This window comes from Cynoglossus semilaevis, chromosome 17 (genome assembly GCF_000523025.1).
Source record: "Cynoglossus semilaevis isolate Cse_v1.0 chromosome 17, Cse_v1.0, whole genome shotgun sequence".
NCBI classification, from domain to species: domain Eukaryota; kingdom Metazoa; phylum Chordata; class Actinopteri; order Pleuronectiformes; family Cynoglossidae; genus Cynoglossus; species Cynoglossus semilaevis.
Genome location: NC_024323.1, coordinates 6,258,329 through 6,276,626, shown reverse-complemented (window position 1 = coordinate 6,276,626; position 18,298 = coordinate 6,258,329). Strand labels below are relative to the sequence as shown.

The window sequence follows — 18,298 nt, the reverse complement described above, 5'->3', positions numbered from 1 at the left end:
AGAGATGGGATATAAGGCAGAAGGACAAGTAAAGAGAAGAGAAGACAAGTGGGGTTGTGACCATAAGAGTTGTGAGTAAAGGAGGATGCTACACGGCAGGAGAGATCGATTCTTATTTAGATGAAAATGAGGCTTGATGTCTTGTGGGGTGAGAGGAGGGCAGCTTTAGCATTCAAATGAATAGTGGTTTCACAGAAATGATCCTAGATGAATCACAAACGATAAAACTTTAAATATTTACGAGACCACTGATAACTTTGCTTCCAATGCAGGTCATTTAAGACAATAGAGCTATAAATAGAGAATGTTTAGGCATAATTACAATAAATATACTTCTGCAGAAAAATATGTTTGTTTGTTTTTTTTATCCATGTTGTTTATTTAGTTGTTGGGTTTTTCCATGTATTTTACTGGGGGAAAAAAGTGAAGCAGTACAGAACAGCAGTTTGTGATACCAGATGAAATGCCTGAGCTGTGGTGTGCACTGTACTGTATGCACATTCAAAGAACAATTACTGTGTGCTGTATTCTCTATTCTTGTTGTCTCTAACTTTAGATTGATTAGCCACAGATTGCATTAGATGGATGTGTGGAGAGTCAGCATAAACCACTGCCAGTTTGGTCCTACTCCCTCATGCACACCCATCATCTCTTTTTGCAACAAGACTGGCTGTAGCTCTCTTCCACCTCCATTGGGCCAGTCATTCATCTTGGAAAGCTGTCTTTCGGATCTGAGTGATAAACTACAACAGAATTGCCCAGTTTGCAAAAAAACAAGGACACTTGTTTTCAATCTGTGCTGTCAACATTTTCATACTGAGAACTGATGGGATGTTTCATTCATCAGGGTCGAAAGAATGATGTCCCTAGGTTAGTGTGCACTGGTATTGCCTTATTATGCCCAGTAAGGTAGGTGTTGATGTTACTTTTTAATTAACAATTGGTAGAGGCCATATTAATGTCATAGTTTATTGTGAGAAACAGGAAGACATGCCTCTGAGGTACGTAAAGCTATTGAAATCGGTGCATATTGTTGTGATTCCAAAGGCAGTGGGTCTGCCTTTTGCTTGTTCTCAATCACAAGTTTTAGGTTAACTTCTAAAAAAAACCCTAATGTTATTTTGTAAATTACAAATGAATTAAATCATACCTATAGAGCAAAACTAGACAGACTGAGGTAATATGGGGAATGTGCATGATTGACAGTCCTATGATCCAACAGGAGCTTGGGTTTGTCCTGCCATTGGATGCATCCACCCATTACTGATTTCTATTATAAATTTCAGGGTATGAAGTAGAACTATGGATTAATATTTTGGTAATTAAATTTGGCAACTAGCTATTGCCTTGTATGATTTGTTTTGTGTGTTGTTGTTGCAAAGATGTGCATAAAAACACATTTTGTTGTAAGAAGTAAATTTATCTTAACTCTATGTTATAATTTCTAAAGTTTTCTAAAGCAGCAAACACCAGTCCAACCTACAGGTTTCTACAGCCCACAGCACCCACATAACCTGCCCATGGATTTGTTGATATTAACAATGCTCACCATTGCCTAGCCTGTAGTAGATGTTCATGTTCTATCAATCACAAGCCATATTCACAAATTCTCTTCAATTTGGATCATCAGGTTCTATAATGTGATGAAAAATCAGAATCAAGACTTGAATCCTGCCATAGCAAGTATTGTCATGTTTTTAATATATAAACATTGTAAATTGGGAAAGACATACTGTAGCTTCAAGTAACATTAAGTTATATGCAAACAGAAATGGAACCACACACTGCAACAATAGTCTGCAACAAAATAAATTGTATCAGTTATTTTTCAAACGAAACTCCTGTCCCACATCCCTGTTTTGCCCCATAAAAAGAAATGACTTTAAAACAAAATTGTATTTATTATATTTGCTATGAAATGTATTACACAGCCTTCTCCAACTATGAGTCATTTCCTTACTTTTATGTCTGGAATTTTACATAATGCAATGCCTATCAGTTGCAAACAATTGCTTATATACCGAATTATGCGACAGAAACTATTTAGCCTTTTTAAAAAAATGCATTTTATCTTTTTTTTAAGTTGACTTCTTACTTTTGGAGCAAAATGAAACAGGATAAGGTCATGGCCATAAAGTTAACACTATTATACATAATTACCATCAAGGTTTGTTTTTCTTCCAGACGTGGGTTTTTCAATTCCTATTTAGGGGCATTATCATACAAGAAGACCGGTAACAGTGGTAGCAACCTTATTAAGGCTGTTACTGAGGGACAATTAAACTTGGAGACCCGCGGGGATGTGTTAGGAAAACTTAACACTTTGTTTTCGGGCATAAATGTGCTCATGCATCTACACATCTATAGGGGTCTTTTCTATAGTAGTGACAGACCAACCCACAGGCTCCAGCTCTGTGTGGTGCTGATACGAGTTCAATGGTCAACGCGCTCGCGCAGCACAGATCATCCCACTTAGTCGCGCGACACTCCACAACAATGGCAAACGGTACCGTTTGAATAGCACATCTCTGACTGGTAGGGAGGCCATTAAAAGCTTTGTCGCTTTATTATTTTTTTCTTCATTTTTATCGTGATATATATGTATATATGTATTAAACCGAGGGTAGTCACCTCGGTTATTTTCTTCCTCTGGGTATTTTCCGAAAATGTGCGAGGCGCTGTTGGCAAGCTCACACAGTCCGTGCATGTGTGTCCCTGCTGCTTTTCTGCTGCTGGGATTCAGCTACTAACCTAGCTGCTTTTCACTCGGTGGTGAGCTAACGCTAGCCCGACCGCGTTTATAGACCAGAGGAGGGGGAAACACGCGAATGTAAAAGGCTATTTGTGCAGTTGGTTTTATGACAACAACAACAACAACCCTTTATTGTTTACTAATTGTTATCCTCGGGTAAGGGTACGCATTATTGTATGAGTTGTCGCAGAAAATACTTTGCTGGCTAGCTAACAGGCTAGCTATTTGTGCGTGTTATTTGACTGAAGAAAACGACGAGTTTTCTTTGAAGTATGGATGATCAGACCAGGATGATGACGGGTCTCACCGGACTCGGTGGACTATCGCAAGCCGACGTCGGCGATCCGGACTCGGTCAGGAAACAGCAGTCCCTCGGTCAGCCCCAACAAGACATTGGGGATATCCTACAGCAAATAATGGCCATCACTGACGAAAGCCTGGACGAAGCACAGGCCAGGTAAGACGAGCGAAGAGCCATTTTCCACTCGTGATAGCTGTGTTAAAGTGAGCAGTGTATGTTTTACTTTTGTTTTCTGAGCCTAGTTTTTAAATGCAACATTCACATTACGCAATTCACGGTTGCAACACAAACAACACTCACCTCTTCACTCTTTACATTCCACTCTAAAACAACAAAGCCACCTTTATTTACACAATAACTTCAACACATTTCCGCGCTGTTGTACCTTGAGAAGAGGTTCTTTGTTAATTCAAAACGTGGTCCATTTCCAACTGTTGTTGTAATCCTGTTTTGTTTTCTTGATCAGTATATGTAGCCGTCGTCATAATTACTTTACTAATTACGTGACACATTAAAAGTTCAGATTATGAACGTAGAACATGAACGTATATAAAGTCATAATTTCCCCAAACTAGATGATCGCATGTTTCGAAAACGAAGTTGTTTATTTACCTTTGCGCGATTAACTTGTACATTTTTTTTTTACTGAATTACAGTCAGACCCGTTGAAAGTTAACGACACCACTTTATGTTTTTCGCCATCTATTTTTACTCCACAAAGTCTAGTCAACAACAAATAAGCGTTTAGTGTTACGTTAACTGTTGTTGCCAGTGCCATGTAAAATAGTTTCCTGGTCATGTATCAAAAGCTACACCATTTGAGTAATTAGACAATACTAAATTAGGTTTGCCTAATTATAACAGCACGTATCTGATTCGCCTCTACATCAATGAGTGTCGATAACATTAGTCATTGAAATGCAAATGAGCGGATGCATTAAGGTAAGGATACGGATTAGTCAGCTGCCCAACGTTTCAGCGCTGTGTTGCCCGTGATGACAGCAATCAGTCATTCCTATCACTTGTCTCTTAATGTTTGCGTTTGACATGTTTTGGGGGGAAATCATTGTTGGGGGGGGGGATATGCATCGCAGTCAGCGAATCACTCGCACTCATTTGCCATGTGGCCCAAAGAGCATAAGGTCAGTTCAGAATAAGCGTCAGTATTTCAACAATAGACAACGGTCCACTGCAAGACTGTGGCCACAGTGTGATGTGTCATTAGCTAGTGATTTTCCACCCAACATTTGACCACCTGGTTCTCTTAATTAATTCACTCCTCTTCCACTCCCTCCCTCCCTGGTGTTCATCCTTTTCATTGTGTGCTGGGTGCAATCAATTCTCCTATAATGTGTACGGGAGTGCAGCTGTCCGCAAATCGAGTTTCTATTAATGAGATGGTGGTGAGGGGGAGGGATGATGCTCCAAACAGCAGCCTATGAACGATGCAATAATACATTTTCCTCACCACAAGTTTGAGGACTTAATCAGGTTCAATTTTGTGCCCAAGTACATTTTTATTTAATTTTGAGAAAACTGGGTCCATTCTGTAAGTTACATCATGTTTTGTCTTATGAGTTGTGTATTTTTTTACACATATCCAGAAAAATCTCATTCTATTGGTTAAATGGGAACATTTATTTTTTGCTGCATCTTAAATTAAATGTTAAATTATGTTAACCAACTATTCTGAACAAGTATTTTAAGGTGTGGCTGCTGTGGAAGTGCTGGACATATCCTTGTGTGCATGTATTGATCTGAACTCCTATCTCATCGAATGTCCTAGCTATATAAGTGTGCAAGATTAATCTCATAACAACAATGCAATCTTTTTTAGATCTGCAGACCTACTACACACTAGTCTGCCTTGTTTGCAAAGTGTTGATTTAAACCTTTAGGTATTTTGAACATGCTATATTGTTATGAATACCATATGTTTATTATTAACAGGCAAACAGACTATGGGTAATCGTGGAGCATTTCCCTTCTTTTTTTTTTACCTTTTTTTCTACTTTTACTTAAATGTATTCCTAGTTTTGGGGTCAGAACAAATTGTTGAAAAGATGCAGCCTGTTGTTATAGACATATTTGCTAATATAGAGCAGCTGGTACCTCTCAAAATTGTAAAATTTATCAACATCCCAGCTTGATTCTGATTAGGATTGTCAGCCACACATAATTTTTTCTCTCATTGCGCTCTAGGATAGCTAACTTGAGCATGATGGCCTTACATGCAGGGTGGCAGTGTGTTAGGATGGAGAGTGGTCAGGGCAACGTAAAAATTTGGTGTTGCAGAGTACACTTCCTGCACTCCATTCGCCCTCATCCTCTCACCCTGTCACCATATGTTCAGATGCTGGCCAGAGGACTCGCCAGTGCATTGGGGTGGATCGGACGACCCTACAGAGGGAGGGAGAAAAGGGGGGTGCATGGCAGGGGGTGGCCTGCCACTCAACTTCCAGCACAGGTCAGTACAGGACCGCATGAGCACCTCCTTCTGCCCCTCCTGTTTATACTCAGTGCTAAAAGGTTCCCTCCCCCAACCAAATATAGCAGTGACAGAAATGGTGGGCAAAATGACTTATTTAATGGAAGACACATTAGCTTCACATCATGTTGTCCTAATAATCTCATGAATTAGCAGTTGTTTGCAGCATCTGTGGTTGGTGCACAATTTGCCAGTTCACCTTGGCCCCATAGTATTACAGCTAAGGATGTTAGCAACTAAAACCGTTAAGGTCAAACAAAGCAAAACCACTTTCATCTGTGTTTTTGTAATGTTCAATTGGAAACTTTTCTTCTTCTTTTTTCATAACAGCCTTTTGTGTTTTTTTTAACTGTCTATTCCCCCATATGGTCTTCAATAACAGGAATTATTTTGGTTTTTTATTTTAACCCTGACTGTGTTGCACATGTTAATTTGTCAAAATGGCTTTGACTGAAACATACGTACGTTATAAATTACATCTGTATTCAAACAGTTGTTTGCTTTTACAGGCCTCTTAAATAAAATTGTGGTGCCTTTTAATGTATTGATATCATTTTTTTAATATTTACTGCAAAGTGTAAAAACACTATAACTCACTATAACACTATTACTCAAGTGGAACAAAAACAGCAATAAAAGGTGGTTAACACCAAAGCCTGTGGTTATTGTTCTTAAGTTAACTTGTTTACATTGCTACCTCCTACCTCTTGGCAAAGGTCCGCCCTATTGTTTTGGTGTTTTTTCCCCTTCCTCCTCACCACCTGCGTGTGAATTGAGATGTTACGAATGTACTCAAACTTAAATTTGTTGTTGTAAGACTGAAACATAAACAAAACACATTTTAGTGTGGGTTAATATTTTGGTTTAGTTTTCTTCTGCATAATTAAAACTTAGATGCAAGATGTTTTTTTTTTTTGTTTGTTTTTTTTTTAAAAAAGTATTAAAGTATGAAAAGAGGCAAAGGTCCAAATAGAAATAGCTATTGTTTATATAAGGAAGCTTACCAGACGCTGACTTTGGGTCAGAGAACGGTCACACCTCTTTTGAGTCATAGTTTTGATGATAAACAATAGGACTGTTCCTGGTAACTATTTTTCCCCCATGTATGGAGATGATAAATTGTAGGAGATTGATATAATAATTATTCCATAATCAAATGGTTTAACTGGAATACTTGCAAATCAGGAGTGAAAGCCTTCTATTACACACTGCATATGTGATAAAGTTAACCTGGGTTGGAATTTGTTTCTTGGCTGAAAACTGAAGTCACATTTAATGGATACTTTTTATTCTGGAAAATTTATAGATTTTTGTTCTGTAGTTTTATGCGTGCAAGTTTTTTCTGTAATAAATGTGCAGTGTACAGTAGATGGAGACAGTGGTATCAACCAGGCTAGGCTCATGTTAAAATTTGTTGCACTCTAACTCTGACAACTCTCACAAGATTTAACAGTCAGTTAGGAATGAGAGGGTGGGGGGTGGGGGCAAGGATAAGTAGTGACTGCTTATTGTATGTCGAGGTTGTAATTGTAAGATTTGGATTACTCTGAACTGCAGGTGAACTTTTGAAGTTAGGGTATTTCTCTTTTAATTGCTGTTGGTGTGCAGAGCAAAAAAAGACGGTGTCTCTAAATAAATTAAATATGAAACTCAATACTGCTCTTCTATCAACTTGCAATTTACTTAAATGGAACAGGTCTTTTGTAAAGGGTAGAAATTAGATTACTGTGTATTAACTGTGGAATCTGGTGCTCAGTAATGATGACCTTGAGGTTTGGCATCATTACCTCTCCCACAGTGCAAAGCATCCAAATGACAAGATTACTCTTGTAGGTTCAGACTGAAGTATTATGGATCTAAATGCATGGAGAAAGGCGTATGGATAGTGGAAATACCTTTAGACATCAGAGTGCTGTCCTGCTATGTTGCATTAATTTCTAAATTCGGCATGCATTATACATCCTGCTCTCCTGCCGACTTATGGAGGAGGACATGGTTTGACTTGAGATGGAGGTCTGTTTATCGTAGCCCTCCTGCTCTCCCCCTCTCTTACCCCTTGTCCTCTCTTACAGGAAGCATGCCCTGAACTGTCACAGAATGAAGCCAGCCCTCTTCAGTGTTCTGTGTGAGATCAAAGAGAAAACAGGTAAGTTTCTCCCTATCGTGTTCTTGTTGTGTTCTCCACAGACTGCTACATCCACACTACTTTGCTTCAGTACTCCTGACACTAAGATACTTTATATTGATCCACTGATGGGCTCTGTATGTTGAATATTAACTGTGAAGAACTGATTTAATTGCACACATTTATTTCATCAAACAATTATGAAAAAAATGTTGTTTTTTTACCATATTAAAAAAAACCGATTTTGGTTATTTTCTTTACTACAAGTCAGCTAAGACTAATTTATAATAATTATTCTAAGCTTGAACAATCGGTTTAGTGTTTGTCACTTGAGTTATGTGGCCAAATGTGGTGCAGAACTTTTGAACACTCTAAACAAATCTTCTAAACTCTTTTATTTTTTGTTGCATTTTTTAAAGTATACAACATAAATTTAGGAATGTTTCTGTTAATTAGCCTGGTAAGTTTTAGATATTCTTAAACTCTACATGGATAACCAGAATAATCACATTCAAACAGGAGGGTGAAAACTACGGCTTGGAGAAGTGACTCTTTAAGTTGGTTGGATTCTATATAAACATTTATGATCTTCAGGTGGTGTGCCATCAACATAAGCACACCCTACGGACTTATAAAGAACATGTCTCCAGATTTCCACTAAATTGTTGTAGAATGTCTGTATGACTCTGGTTTACTTACTTTGTAGAATGTCTGTATGACTCTGGTTTCCTTTAAAAAAAGATACACGAGACTGCATGCGGTATTGTTTTTTTTTTTACAAAAATGCATTTTATATCAAAATAACAGCTTCAACTAAATGCTAACTGCAGAAACAAGTGTGGGAAACTGTTCTAATAAATAACACAAAATTTCAAGCAAACATTTATGCCGAAGAAATAAGCACTTGCTGTATGGTAAGACATTTTTCTAAAATAACTGGTATTCTTTTTTAAAAAATCATTGTAAACATGTATAACTTATTCACATCTTGTTAACTATTCAAGTCAGCTCTACCAGATTCCAGCAGGGTTCAAAGGAGGAAGCCTGGGGTAGATGGCAGATTGATGGTTATGGTAGCGTGAATGGGCTGTGTTTCTGAATCTCTCTCTGCCTCTTCCAGCCCCCCTTGTCTATCTGTGTGCTTTACTTTCTTTCATTTACCTTGTGTATCTTCTAACAGCAAATCTCTCTGTTCAAATACAATTTGAAATGCTGCACCGCTGCCTGTTGTGGCCCTCTGTCAATAATGTATTATTGCTCTCCAGTGATGGAAGAAAAGTAAAGGCTAGGCTTGAGTGAGTGGGGCAGGGTACACTGTTTCCCAGGCAACCAGTGGTCTTATTTACCCTAATGCCATTCACTTTGATTTTCACATTTAGTCTCCTAGCAAACTGGAGAAAGTGACTTGGGGCTGGCGTACAGTAGGCAGGGGAGGAGGAAAAACAGACACAGAGATACTGCATGTTAACAACAGATTTATGGTGGAGAAGAACATGCCATCCATGTGATTCCTGCCTTTGTCTGTGTTCTGCTGGCCATCTGCCACAAAGTGCCCTCTTAACTGCACTATGTACCTGCTTTGGCATTTCTGTGCTACTCCGACAGACCCCCTACAGGCCCCATTATGTGCCTCTGGAATGCGAATTGACTTCTCCTCGGTACGGCTTGTGGAAGATCCAATCAGTAGTCCATGAGTATCTCCACATATTTTCTGCAGTGTATTCTCACTAACAAACATACACTTGTGTTAGAACACCCACATATGCACCATTTTCTCTCTCTCTCTCTTTCTGTCTTTTCTCTCTTCTCTCTCTCTCTCTCTCTCTCTCTCTCTCTCTCTCTCTCTCTCTCTCTTTCTCTCTCTTTCTCTCTTCTACACTCCAAACGCGGATAAAAGCATATGCTGGTTTGGGTCTACTCTGACTCCCTCGGTCTTGCCCTCCCTCCCCTCCCCTTTGCCTCGATCCCCATTCTTGAAAGAGAAGACTTGCTCTGAACTCAGTGCTTTGATATGGTAATGTAATGGTGGTGGGGGAGGAGGGGCGTGGGGGATGGGAGGTGAATTCCTCTGAGTGCTGCAGTTGGTTAGATCGTTTTCATTGTAAAGGAAATGTTCTGCACAAATGCCACAACCCCCCATTCTCTCCTAAAACACCCCCATTTTAAAACAGTGCTTGCGTTGTTCACGGTTCTAACGCTGATTATGACCTGCATTTTCATAACATGTTGTACTTTTGTGTTGTTAAAGATACTCTTCACATGCTAAATTTAAGCACCCTGAGAGATTGTAAGTGATCAAAGTTTGGAGCCGGTGACTTTGCTCCAACTCACTTCTGTTTTTCATCCCATGGGTATTTGCTGTAAAAATAGATCTTGCTGCAATGGGACAACTAATGCCAAATTCTCCCACAAGCCGATGCAGCTACTCTCAGAAGTTGTTTTTTTTCTTGTTTTTTCGTTTAGTTTGGATGTGATTGAGGCTTTTCTCCCCGCTTTCTTTCTTCGTGTGTTTCCAGCAGTGAATCTTATTCATACTGTTGTTCTGCTCTTGTCCTGCTCTTCTATGTTTGTATATATATTTTTAATTAACATTACTGGCACTATACTAATTACTTAACACATATGTGCTAAGAAACTCCTCTCATTTAGAAGAGTTCAACCTACACCAACATTGTGTATGACTTTAAATCAGCTATCTGATAACCATGTCTGCAGGATACCGTTAATCTGCAACATTTTTTTATGAATCATATGTTACAACAATGACATTTACACGAAGGATATTGTTATTCTGAAAGTCTGTGGTCATTACAGTTATGAACAATAGATTTGACATTAAATTTATCATTATACATAAACTGAATTAAAATATTTAAAAACACTAAGACGGCCATTTTTATTTTGCCAGTATTCTGCAAATTTGCATCAAATATCTATTTAAGCCAATTTTAATAGCAGGACATATTTGTATATTATTAGTTTGTATTAATGGGTCAAACCTACAGGTTGAAGGTTTGAGTTGAATTGTATTAATCTTTTGAGTTAATATTGGGTAAAATTGTAATTACAAAAGAGCTGCAGTGTTTTGTTATCTACATTTGAATACAATTTCACCAAATGGCTCAAATCACATTATAGAATTACAAGTCTATAATTTTACAAGTCTATAAAAAATTATAGACTTGTAATTGTCAAAACACAAATGCATGTCATTAACAAGACAGTAACATTATTCACATGGAACTCGATTAAAACTTACTCGATTAAAAAGTCAGTCATGTCAGTAGCAACATGTATGGAAACATCATTTCAATTTCACCTGGATGCCATGATGATCAAGAGCTATGTTATATGAAGTCTAGAGGCTCACATGCTTCATTAAAGGTACTTAATTATTATTAGTTTTTAAAGTGCTCAATTTGGGATTAAGCCATAAAATTTCATGAGTTGCGAGAAACCTGTGGGAAGCTTTTTATTATATTTTTATGATGGAAGGTGCTTAGTGCATTTCAAGCCAAATGCTGTTGTGGTATAAAAAATATAGCACAAATAAAACTCAGTTGATTCTGTCAAACATATTTTTTAGCTTTTTAAAAACACAAGAATGGTTCACTCTTCTTGTTTAATACCCCTTTTTTACTTCTGGAAGGTTATTTTAGATCTATATTTGCGGTGTCACTGGATTTTCCCAGTAGCTTTTTAATGGATCTCATTTTGGTTCAGTGGTGTTCTGTCACTTCATCGTTTCTTCCATTCTACTCTTTTAGATACCTCTCTTCTCCCCGTTTCTTTGCAGAAGAGCCTGAAAAAGATAGTGTGTTTGGGGGTGCCGGAGCAATACAGGGAGATTGATGAGGCAGTAAGAGCAGGAGTAATTACTTGGTGTCCATTCCCCAAGCCAGATTGGCAGACGGCTAATATCACACAGACCCCTGGCCTTGACAGACGCTACAACACCCACCCACCCAAGCTTAAACTGGGGAGGCAAGGCACCCCAACCTTCAGCCTCGTCCTAATGGTGTGTGGGCCAACTGATTTTCCCATGTGGTATTATTCCTGTAGGAACTGAGCTTCTGTGTATTGACAGGGAACTCCTGTCTGGTCTTTGTCATGGCTTGAGAGAGGCTCAGTGGAATTGTTCACCTTTAGAAGATTGCCGCAATTTAATTTCGGACAAGGTCCGTTGAAGGCATAGATTTCACTTTGCTGTCAAAACAGTACTTCACAGAGGTCAGGGGGAAAATATATGGGCAACAAAAGTGTTTTTAATGGATGATGAGCTTTGACCAGATTGAACCGATTACCTTAATAAATAATTTGAAAAGGCAGTCACTTTGAATTTAATCCAATTCCATTTTGTGAAATTTTGTATATTTTGACAGCAAATTGTTAGTTTTATGATATGACAATCCTTAGAACATCGGTGCACTAGTGTTGAGTTAATAATAGTAATAGAATTAGCCATTCCTGCCTCTTACACCTGATTACTTTAGCAGTCATCAGTTTTATCATTGATTAACAAACCAAAACTAAACATAAAAGGAGAGAAGGTTCAATAAATGCATTTCAATTATAGTAATGGGTAAATTCAAAGGCAGTGAAATAAACTTGCAACACTAAGAAACCTGCATACTTGGCGTTTGTATGACTTACTTGAGACTATAAAACCTACTGGACAAAAGCAATTTATTCTTACATAAAAAGGAGACAAAGAATTACTAAGTACTAGTTAATGATCACCCACAGAGCTCTTACCCCTTCACTTCTCTAGTTCATACGTATGCATATGTCCTGCTCTCACTGCTCTTAAGTTTGCATCTTAAAGGAATCAGGCATCTCTTTAATTATAAGTACAGTAGTCCCTCGCTATTTTGCGGTTCATCTTACGCGGATTCACGGCATCGCGGGTTTCTGAAACTGTATATATAAAATATACTGTATCCCTGATTTGGATCTGCAAGAGATGTCACAGGAATGGGACGACGATATGGTTCGATCGGTCCAATTTTGCAACAAAATTGACGATGTTGTGACTGCCTACAAGTTACTCTTCGACTGGAAGAAGAAGCAGCGGAAACAACTGCCGATAACAACGGTTTTGCAGCCTCGCAAAAAAGAGCCAGTCCCTGCTACTACTACGGATACACCTTCGGAAATCGTGGAAGAGGTGCCCCAAGAAATGGCACCACCCTCTGAAGAGACGTAAAATCAATCATCGGCTGCGGAGTAAAAGTCATCATCACCTTCCTCGTCATAATTTTACTGCGCATAAATATGGTGTCACTAGCTCGCGGAAATTCAGTTCTTGCGGCAGGCCCTGGAACCTATCTACCGCGATAAACGAGGGACCACTGTATGTAAATGTGGTCTCAGCTGGTTTACATTGGTTTGGTGGCAGTGAGGTGGGAGTATGTCATAACCCAGTTCCTAATCCTGACTAATTGTGGATTAATTACAATTGATGGGAGCCTTCCACCTCTCAGCACTAATGCACACGGTTATATACAGTAGGTTTCTGTGTTTCGCTCTGTTAGAAATACAGGGTCAGAATGAAAATATCAGGGCTGGTGGTGGTGATTAGCAGTGTTCATTCTGTTGTGTTGTGACACTTCAAAAACCCTGGTGCTCAATATAGGGCATACAAAAATTCTAATACATTAGAAAAGGTTAATTGGATTAGTTTTTTCTTTTTTGGTTTGTTTTTTTTACCCCAAACTGATATATTTTCTTTGAGTTTTTTGTTAACGTATTTTATGTTGTGTTGCAGGTAAGTAATGGCGGTGTGTATCCTGCTGTAAGAACCAAAGTGTAATTGCTCTCCTGACCTGTTGTACATATAACAGGCACAGAAAGTCTTATCCATCACTAAACTTGTTTATCAGACCTGTGCTGGCTAGCCATGTACCCTCAGATCTCCCTGGCACCATCTTACTGTGTCATAATGCTTGTTCACTTGTTATAAATGGGCACTGCTCTTCTGATCTATCGCTTAATTGCCACCTAATTTGCATAACAGTGCAAATTAACGACCTCTCAAATGAGCGTTCATTTTTCACAAAGTCTTTAGGAGCTCCTTAAGAGTCTGTGCTAATGAGCACAGGAGGCAGCTGGCCTGATGAGAGTTGACTGGGGGAAGATCCTTGCAGTGCTATAACAAGCCTCCTGCTTAGGTGCTCTTCATCATCCTCCTCTTCCTCCTGTGACATTTCAAATAGTTATTTCCATGTCTCCTTTTCCAGGTACCGAGCTAGGGATATTATGTTAGGAATTTAGACACATTTGCTCAGTAGTGCTCAATGTTTCTGATAAACTTCACCCTTTGTGGCACGTAATACATGTTGGACAAAATATTTTCTATCTTTCAGATAAAAATGTGTTGTATCTTGTGTTGTGAAATGTTAGTGAAGCAGTATCCTCACAATTTGGAATCCTCCTTTTTTTAAATACAGATTTCTAGCTAGTCGTGGTTCACCTAATTTTCACTTCATTCTGTCATTGAGCTTTTTGCCAAATACATGTACCATGCTTGTGTAAAGCCACATTTTCAATGTTTTGCAAATGTTTTGCATCCTTTGTGTATTTTTTTACTATTACTAAAGGCAACTGTAGTAATCCAGGACAATGTTTATGATATAATATAAATATTTTAATATTTATATTTAGATATTTATTTAAAGAATACAAAGGGAGACAATTAGGTCATGTTATTGCATCTAGCAGCATGTTCCAGTTAGTCAGACGATTGTATAGTCCCTTTTAATGGTGGTCACAAGTTCTGCTATTTAATGTAATCCTCAGTCCACGTGTGTTTTCTTTGCACATATGCAGAGTGGAAGTTGATTAATTTGTCGTCCATGCTATTACAGTTGCAGATGCATTTTATTATTTTTTTTTACCCTTTCAAGAGTGGCAACCAATCACAGCTGACTGGAAGCAAAAGGCAATGGACAATACAGGTTGAATTGTTTGTCCCACAACTATATAATATACAGTATCTTTAGACTGTGTGTTTATGTGCTAGAAGTCAAACCCTAGAACTCAAACTAATTTTTTACACATTGAACACAAAGTAAACTTACTGCGAGGCAGTGAGACTAACTGCCATCCCAACCTGTGGCCCGAGACTTGTGGTACATCAAGTAGGGCTGTCATTAACCACAAAAGGAAAGAGGGATACTGTCGGAGACAATGAACTGAGTTGTAACTCTGCACCCAACAGTATCTCATAGACACACAATGGAAAACTGCCATTTGCTGACTCCACATATTGTGTCAATTCCTGTCTCATTACTTTTAGATAATTGCAATGCTACAGTCTCTAATAGTGTGACTACTATAACATATTTGTAAAAAACAAACAAACAGTGGCTTCTACTTGACATACAGTACTCTCACTTAATCTCAGTCGGTGAAATTAAAGTATTAAAAAGAAGCAGATATGGCCCTTGATACAAAATTTAAAAACAAACGGACGCAGTGATACAAAAAAGGAGAGTTTGGGGCAGATGATGACATGTATTATGAAACAGCATAGTTATTTTTTCATTCTTCTCATTACAGTTTTATACCTAAAGGTCTTATCTTTTACACCAGTCTAACATGAGCTCTGTAATTGGACACTTCACTGTGTTAATTGTGAGTAGCTAGACATACAGCTGAAGAACAAGCAAATCATCTTTGTAACCTCTAAGGCTGGTTGAGGTTGAGTAGCAATTGGCCAGCTTTTCAACGTGTGCTCTTTCTTCAATTTTGAAAAATAAAATAATAACAATAGTTTGACATACCCTTGATTCATTAGTGACTTGTCTACTCCTATCCTCTTAAAATCTGTATATATGTGCAGTGATTCTTTTGTTCTAAAAAATATTTCTTATTTGCCTCTATTTGTGCAGATTAAGTGACAACACACATTGATCCCTCATTAGTGTGTGTGTGTGTGTTTGTGTTCGTCGCGGTTTGTGTGTAACCATTCAAGGGGGTACACGTATTCATCGCAGGAGTGTCCAAGCCTCTCTCTTTAGTTAATTAAGGGCTGATTGATGATGTGTTCGACTGAAGTGTTGTGTTTGCCCAAGGTGTGAGTTCTCCAATTCACACCTTAATCAGACCACACTGTGTTTACTCTAAATACATACCCCCACCCCTTTCTCCCTCTCCCCGTCTCTCTTTCTCTTCCTCTTTGCCAGTTTTGTTACGCTGATTAGCACAAGTTTCCTAAAGTAGCAAAATATGGGTTGGCCTCATTAATTTTGACTGTGCTCCTTCAAAAACATCCTCATAGAAGAGCTGGTTACTCAGTCCGTTGCATTTGCTAATTTATCTCTAATTCCCTTTGGTAAAGAGCCTTACATTAAAAAAACAACAACTATATTTTCATATCCCAGAAGCAACCTAAAAAAACAGCCTTATTCTTATGAATAATGTGTTAAATTAAAGCAACTGGACAAAGTAGGTTTTAAAAACCTACTTTGTCCATGTCCATGCATGTGTTGCAAAATAAGGATGAATAAAGATTTAGCTTCTCTACTGTGTTTTGGCACAAACAAGAACTTTGGCATACGTAAGAAGGTGAAAGTAGGACATAAAGCATATAATCCATTGCCTGGTTACCTGATTGATGTGGTGTTATAAGTGGAGTTTAACTTTTAATAGGGAGTTGGTACATTCATCTGGACACAAAAGTAGTTGATATATTAAACTGTGGAGTTATAGACTTAAAGTCTTTTGTTTTGGAGATCATGAGGGAACTCAACTGGACAGTTGCATTTATTGAATTCACTCAGTGGTGAGCTGTAAACATGGTCCAAGATGTTTGTAACTGTATTAAGTAAAGCTTTAGGTGAGATACTTTGATAAAAACTATTCCATAGAGTAGAGGTCAAACATCAGACTTTCTAAACTCGGGGAAATTAATTTATTCTGTTTAAATTTGTAGATTCCCACCTGGGATTTAATTCTGTTTTATTCTTCTTCTTCTAAAACAGCATTTTAGCAAGCATTCTCCATGTTTTGCATTGTTTAAAATTGCATTTGTTAATACATGAAAAGTACTACAAAGGTGAAGTCTGGTTCCAGTCATTCAACCGAATATGTATTCCCTTTTTTAATGAAAGAAAAAAAAAAAGATGTTTTCACAATTCTCTCTTTGTCGCTCTCTCAATCTCTGGCACGTCTGTACTAAAAATTCTGTATTTCTTATTGCCTCTCGTTGTCTCTCTCTTCCTCTCTCTCTCCTTCTCTCTCTGTCTCTCGCTTAGTCTCATCCTCTTGCACACACATCTTCTCCTGTGACTCCTTTTTTTCAATTCTCCTTGGTTCTCCTTCTAGCCTCTCTTCTTACCTTTTTTCCCCCTCTCTCTTTTTTCCTTCTCTTTGCTCCTCTCTCTCACTCCCTCGCTCCCTTGCTCTCTCCCAGTGAAAGGCTGAGAATACCCAAGGGAGCTGATGCAATTAAAATGCTAATCCTGTCTGTCTACAGAGAGAGGGAGAGGGGGGGCTGACAGCATGAGGGATTGCGGCTCACATGGAGAACTCGACTGAAATGGAGAACAGAGGGGGGGGGGGCATTCGGGGGTGCGGGTGGGGGTGTGCTGAAAGGGAGCGGGGGGAGGGGACGTGTGTTGGGGAGACGGAGTGAAAAAGGGGATGCTAGCGAGGGAAAAGACAGACAAGGATAAAGCTTGTGCTGTGAGCTGAGCAATGATATACTGACTGCGTTTAAGTCTTATCTATTCCAATGTGTGGAAGGCATTACAGTTAATGTACAGCACTACAGTAGTGGTTAGGCGGTTCACCCTTACCTGCGCTTCTTCATATGCTGCGTGTTGTGTCAGTAGAGCACACCATTTTCTACATTGGCTGCACAGAAATGAGAATGATTATGTATGCAGTGAAAGCCCAGCTGGATACCCTGAATATTTCATAGTATGTGTTGCTCGTTCTGTCTCTCAATGGCACACAGCTCTGCTAGGGTGGTAACGTGTGCATAATGGTGCAGCTTCTGGATGCAGGCAGGCTGCAGGCCTTCAGATGTCTTCCTGTTGAAAGAAGAATTAATGAACAGCTATTTACACCAACATAAAATCTAACCATCAATGATCAGCGTTTAAATGACCCGCATAGGATGTTGGTAAAAATAACAAAATAAATTTTTAACTCCAAACAGAGTCCTAGTTCCTAGGGGTGTCGTTTTGGGGAGAGGGGTGTCCATGGAAGGTTTGTGTGAGGAAGTCTGTCTTTTTTTCTTCTTTTTTTACATGCAGCCATGTCATATGGTCTTTTTCTGTGCAGTATCTTAACTCATCTCAACAGCTGCTATAATACAGCTAGGCCACTAGACTGAGCATGAGTGCAACTGTGGGTAATCACAGCTTAATTGGAGTAATTAGGAGAATGTAGGGGCATTAGGCTACAGCTGGGGGCCATAATGAGGAGTGGGGGCAAAGAGAGGGGGGAGAGGTGAGAAGCTTGAAGAGCCACAGTTTGCCCTCTTCACTGTGTCAGTTGCACTCCGCAATAAACGGACAGCAAAGAACACAAACAATTGAGTTTCACCTGATCAGCAACAAACATATTTTGAGCCTTGGATCAGTAAATGAGCTAACTGGTTAAGGAGCACGGAGATCAACTGTG

The 18,298-nt window shown here is 38.8% G+C and overlaps 1 protein-coding gene across 2 annotated transcripts in view; it reads left to right on the top strand.

Annotated features, from left to right (window-relative positions):
- Positions 1-1,700: 1,700 nt before the first annotated feature.
- The window catches only part of pbx4 (pre-B-cell leukemia transcription factor 4), a 26,268-nt gene continuing 9,670 nt past the window's right edge, over positions 1,701-18,298 (top strand). Inside the window, exons 1-3 of one of the 2 annotated variants that reach the window (XM_025064700.1) lie at positions 1,701-3,209; positions 5,407-5,520; positions 7,614-7,687. In XM_025064700.1, the coding sequence (XP_024920468.1) occupies positions 3,025-3,209; positions 5,407-5,520; positions 7,614-7,687 (373 nt within the window). In that variant the 5' untranslated portion in view covers positions 1,701-3,024. The remainder of the gene's footprint in view (positions 3,210-5,406; positions 5,521-7,613; positions 7,688-18,298) is intronic. The other variant, XM_008329623.3, reaches the window with a different exon arrangement.